This window comes from Phalaenopsis equestris, unplaced genomic scaffold, assembly GCF_001263595.1.
Source record: "Phalaenopsis equestris unplaced genomic scaffold, ASM126359v1 Scaffold000002, whole genome shotgun sequence".
NCBI classification, from domain to species: Eukaryota; Viridiplantae; Streptophyta; class Magnoliopsida; order Asparagales; family Orchidaceae; genus Phalaenopsis; species Phalaenopsis equestris.
Window position 1 is genome coordinate 37,015,221 of NW_018164444.1, and position 6,254 is coordinate 37,021,474.

Consider the following 6,254-nt stretch of genomic DNA (forward strand, 5'->3'; position numbering starts at 1 on the left):
AAAATTCTCAAAAACATGTCGTGAAATCCTCTCCCGTGATGAAGCTCATTTCTTGCACCTTCTTGCATCTTTTTTGTAGGAAAAACAATTTTTTACAGCCTTCCTGCACCTTTCCTGCATCTGTCCTGCAGTGTTGTAGCTTTCTACAGCAGTCCAGCAGACTTTCTTGCATCTTTCCTAGCCAGCAGTCTTCCACCTGCAGCAGTCCAACAGGCTTTCTTGCAGCTTTCCTGCACACCTGCAGCTATCTGTTAGCTGAATCCATCAATGACTCGGAATCAAAGCCACGCTTCTTTTGGTTTGGTCGGAATCATCTCGAATTGTGGTCAACCCTTGTCCATTCATCCTCGAACCGGTCACTTCACTTGTGTTTACTTCACAAACCCAACCGCACTCAGGACAAGTGTTTGAAACTCCACGGTAAGCCAGCTTACAAACCTTCATCCAAATCCTCTACTAGCAAAGGTCTTACAGCAACTGTCGAGCCTACCACGGATCAACTGAATCCATCCGGAGCATCCCAAAATCCTTCGAATCCCTGAAACAACCGATGGAGCAATTCATCAAGCTTCTTAGAGCCCATCAAGTCACTACAGGTCCGTTGACCTCCCACGTCCGAAAAGGTACTCTTCCTATGACTTTCACGATTTATTCCTCCTCAAGTCCGTGGATTACTAATTCAAGCGTCACAAATCACATGATTGGATGCTCACAAGTTTTCTCGACCTAATATTCATGCTCGGGAAAAAATACCGTCAAAATTGTAGATGACTCATGTAGTTTCATTGTTGGAACTCTACAATTTATTTTAAATGCTCCTCAGTTGCAATGTAACTTGTTATCTGTCAGCAAGTTAACGAATGATAATAATTGCGTTGCTAATTTCTCTTATAATGATTATGTTTTTCATGATCATTATTAGGAGAGGATGATTGAAAATGCTAAAAGGGTAGTTGGACCTATTACTTCCAAAAGAAGAGGACAAAAAATATAGACTCACCTCTCAGGAGTTGTAGCTTATCTCAAGTCATTGAATGTCCAATTATGTTATTGCATTGTCTTTTAGGTCATCCTAATTTTCAATATTTAAAAAAGCTGTATCCTTTGATGTTTTCTACTAAAAACCCTTCTAATTTCTATTGTGAGAAATGTCAGTTAATCAAACATCATCGGGTTCATTACCCATCCCACACTTAACACTCCTTCCGCTCATTTCTCCCTCATTTGCAGTGACCTATGAGGACCTTCTCGCACTCCTAACTACAACAATAAAAGATGGTTTCTAACTTTGATTAATGACCACACTCGAATGACGTGGGTCTACATTTTAAAAGTCAAATCGGAAGTTGTTATCACTTTCCAAAACTTCTGCACCTTCATTTTAACTCAATTCAAATTCAAAACTCCTACTCAAGTCCTTCGGACCAACATTGATCCTGAATTTTTGAACTCTATTATGGGTAAATTCTTAGTGAGTAAGGACATCCTCTACCATAGCTCTTATACGGACACTCCTCAACAAAATGGGGGTAGCCGGGAGAAAAAACTGTCACCTCCTCAACGTTGCTCGCTCCATTATGTTTCAATCCAATGTTCCTAAATATTTTTGGAACGATACAATTCTAACTGTCACCCATCTCATATAAAATTCACAAGTTTCGAACCCTCTTAGTCGTTCTGATGTCATGTTTCCCAACTAATGGATCTTCCCGACATTAGGCCTCAAGATTTTTAGGTGCACTACCTTTATTCAGAACACTACCCCCAATCAAACTAAATCTAATCTCAGATCCATAAAATGTATCTTTCTTAGGTACTCCGCCACTCAAAAAGGGCATCGAGGTCTTGATCCTATCACTAATAAAATCTACGTGAGTGTTGATGTATCTTTCTTTGAAAGTGTTCCCTGTTTTCCTAGCCCAACCCCAAGTGAGGGAAAGATTGAGTTCTTAGACGCTATCCCTTATCCTACTCCTATGGATATTCCCCCCATTGTTCCCGCTACTAAAGAGTCCCCTGTCCCGGTGAGTTCCAGGATCCCATGAGCGCACCACCTCCACCTCTCACTATTTGCGTCAACACTCGGCGCACCCATTCCAATGCTCCTATTCTGGAACCCACTACCTCCTTACAGGACCATAACTCCACTCCGAGCGACATCCTCAGCGTGAACCCTCCTCTAAATGAGGAGGTGAGTTCTCCCAGTAAAGTATGCAATCAAACATGTTCTCTTTATTCTATGACAAAATATGTCTCTTTCTGCAGTTTATCATCGACCTACAGAGCAGTTGTCACTATTCTGACGTATCATCAAATCTCAGCTACTATTGAGGTTGCTCTTGTTGATCCGGTGAAGAAAAGACAGTAATGGAGGAGATTAATGTCCTTCAACCATACATGGGATGTCGTTGATCTTTCTCAATGTAAGGAATTTGTGGGGTGCTGATGGATTTTCGGCAACAAGTTCAACTCTGATGGCTCATTTGAACGCAACAAGACACGATTGGTTCTCAAAGGATACTCATAGACTTACGGAGTTGACTATGAGAAGATATTTGCTTCAGTGGCTAATTTAAACACCATTTAGGTCCTGTTATCCCTTTCAGTGAATATAGATTAGTCTTTATTTCAGTTGGATGTCAAGAAGACGTTCTTGAATGGAGAGCTTACAGAAGAGGTATACATGTCTCTCCCTCCTGGCTTTGACTCTACTGCCTCCAAAAGGCAAGTGTGCAGGCTGTGAAAGTCTCTTTATGGCCTAAAGCAGACCCTTAATGTCTGGTTCAATAAGTTCACAAAGGTGGTCGTGGGTCATAGTTTTACGCTCAATCGGATCACACTCTTCTTCAGGGTTTCCTCCACGGGCAAGGTAGCTATCCTTATTGTCTATGTTGACGATATTGTTCTTACAGGTAATGATCTCCCAGCATTGAAGTCCCTGAAATACATTTTTGCCAAGTCCTTTGAAATGAAGAATTTGGGATCTCTCTGGTACTTCTTAGGCATGTAAGTGACACGATTCTCTTGAGACATTTGCCAATCATAATGCAAATATGTGATTGACCTCTTTAAAGAGAGCAACCTTCTTCTGTGCAAACCGGTGGTTGTCCCAATGGATTCAAAAGAAAAATTATCTCACATTTTCAACGTTGTGCCTGTCAACAAGACATACTACCAATGTCTTGTGCGGAAACTCATTTATCTTGCTCATACTTGCCCCGACATATGTCATGCAGTTGGTATAGGTGAGTCAATTCATGCATGAACCCTATGAGCATCATCTCCAAGCTGTCCGTCGGATTCTTCACTATTTAAAAGGTACACCGGGCTCAGGTTTGTTACTCTCTCATCACACATCTCGGTCTATTACTGTTTATACAGATGCTGATTGGATCGGGTCGGTTCATGACAATCAATCTACCTCGGGGTATTACTCATTTGTATGGAGAAATCTGGTCACATGGAAAAGCAAAAAAAGCATGTGGTTGCTCGGAGCAGTGCTGAAGCTGAATTCCGGTCCATGACCTTAGGGATCTGTGAAACCCTCTGGTTACGCATCATGCTCCATGAACTTCAAATGCCAACCTCTGTCCCGTTGCAGTTATTCTATGATAATAAGGTCGTCATCAGCATTACTCACAGTCCAGTAAAATATGTCGTACCAAACATGTGGAGATTGACAGACACTTCATTAAAAAAAATTTTGAGTCCGAAAAAATTTGTCTTTTATACCCTCCAGTGGTTAACTAACGGATATTCTTGTCAAGAATTTTCCTTGACCTTTGTTCGATGACTTCAAATCCAAGTTGAACATGATTGACATTTATACGTCAACTTAAGGGAGGTATTAGCTTTATAACGTCCATTAAATCCCTAGTTGTTATTACTTATTATTTCTTGCCTGTTAACTCATTATTTCTTGCTTTTTTTTACTTTATTTTGTTTTATTCATTTTCTATTTATTTTATTCTGTTTTATTTTTTTCCCTTATTGGGCCTATTGTAATCAGGTTTAAATACCCCTTATTCTATCAATGAAATCATGCTGCTCGAGCCACAAATTTGACAGGAACAACATCGAATGAGATATCATTAAAATCAGGGCTTAATGATAATAAATTGACAATACAATTCAGAGCTTAAAGATCAAACCAAGCCAAAATTTTGGTGCATGTCTGCATTCAATCAGAACTTAATCCAAGCCAAAAAATGATTAATCATCAAGTTAAAACTCTCAACCCTAATCGCAGGTACAATATGATGTGCAACACAACCTGATATTTGACAAATTTTAAACTACGAATTTCATGTTGAGGTAAGAAAATTTAAAAACTAGAACAATCATACGATCAGTGTCAGTGTTACCTTGGGTGTTGTAGGTTTATCACTCGTGGATCCACTGATTGCATCATCGCCATGACAAGACGAACATACCTGGATTAGAATCTCATTAGCGAACCACACAAACTAAAAATGACTAGAAGGCACACAAAAAAATTTAAAATCACGTCAAACAGTCTTTTGTCTAAATAATTTCAAAGTCAAATCAATAACAAGGCATGCATTGTCCTTATTTTCTTCTAAATTTATTCTAAAAAATGCAATAAGTAGTTTTCTTCACGTGCATTCCTTAGACAACTTTAAGCTTCAATATATTACCTTCTACATGCATCATACTTTTATTCCAACCTTATCGGATCATCCATTTAAACTGGAAGATCCTTGAAAGAGTGCAAGTTGCATTACTATATTAAAAGATAAATAGTACAAAATTATGCCCTTAAGTATGTACAAACTAAGCTTTTTTTTTTAATGCAAGATCCGTGGAGTGGTGAAACAAGCAATATTATCCCTATATTACAGAAGAATGTTTCCGTGACTCAAAAGTCAAATCTATGACCTCCAGGTCGCAATGGAAATTAAGGTACCATCAAGTATCTGGTATTTTTTTGTTGGCTCATTTATGGTTCTTTTAAACACCAATATACTCTAACTTATTAAAAGTACTTATACTGAACAGCAACTCTATCTACATTTTGCAATTAAAGTGATTTGCAACTGAGAGAATTAATGTTGACTAAGCATCTAAGGGATTGGAGTTCACTATTTATTTATTTTATTCTTAGAAGTTTTGTTTAAATTTTATTCCTTAGAAAGAAAAAGAAATTCTTTCTCTATTTGTATAACTATTTTAGTCATTCATTTAACTAGGAACTTCACGTTCATTGATTTATCCTAATGATTATTTAGTTTGTTATTGAATTTATTACTTTGCTAATAATAATCAAAATTCTCTTATCAATAGATGGAAGCCTTTAGATTTCCAAAGCAAAGTTTAAAGAAGAGAAAATGCAATCACACACATCCCATCAATATTATTGTGCAATTTTATTGTTTGAAGATTTTCTTAGGTGGTTAACTACGGCATTAAGAACAAACTCTCTAAGAATAATGGTCAAGAGCAAGTGACAATAACTTCGAAAAAAAACCAAGAGAACACCTTTAAAAAATTAAAATGATCAATGCTTAAAAAATAATAACATAAACTCACCGAATTTCTGATTCCCTCCTCTCACGTGCACTTATCTAAAAAAATGAAAGTGCATAATTAGTCAAGTGAATATCATAACCTCTAAAGACTACTAAAAAACAATCAGCAAGGTATAAAAGTTTACATAAATACCTCACTTCCATTTAGTATCTTAACTTTTGCTAAGCGTGCAACCAAGACAAACCTTGAGACACCACCTTTAGTAATATCAGCAATAGGGTTCTCAGAAAGCCTGATATCCTTCCAAATAAGCAAGTGGAACATCACAAAGAAGCTCTGGTAGAAAGCTGAAATACATGCCAAACCAAGCATGCTTTTTTGCACTAAGGAATAAAGGAAAGCAGACATGGCAATGCATACTACAGTATTGGCTGATTATGCATGGTTTGATTATTTAAAAATCAACTCTGTAACGATTCCTTCAAGAAACTAAGTAATACTTCTACAAGATTTCTTCTACAAACGACAGACTGGCAAACTAAAACCATAAAGTTAGAATTTTAATAAGATGGTATATTTTATAAATAATGACATCAAAAGCACATTGTGGAATGACAGAGACAAATAGTCATGCGGTTGAACCCAAAGCATAGAAACTACTGCAGCATACAGAGAATTCGTAAATGCAGAAAATCTCAGCTGCCTCAAATTCTAAGTCCAGGAAGTCCCAGATGCTATCCATTGAAGGACTCGACCATCCCATT

General features: G+C 37.6%; 1 protein-coding gene across 1 annotated transcript in view; it reads right to left on the bottom strand.

Annotated features, from left to right (window-relative positions):
- Positions 1–5,967, bottom strand: part of LOC110035206 (tubulin-folding cofactor E-like) — a 28,024-nt gene extending 22,057 nt beyond the window's left edge. Inside the window, exons 1-3 of the mRNA XM_020739443.1 lie at positions 5,683–5,967; positions 5,551–5,585; positions 4,365–4,433 (exon numbers count right to left, since the gene is read on the bottom strand). Of these exons, the coding sequence (XP_020595102.1) occupies positions 4,365–4,433; positions 5,551–5,585; positions 5,683–5,898 (320 nt within the window). The 5' untranslated portion in view covers positions 5,899–5,967. The remainder of the gene's footprint in view (positions 1–4,364; positions 4,434–5,550; positions 5,586–5,682) is intronic.
- Positions 5,968–6,254: the final 287 nt, after the last annotated feature.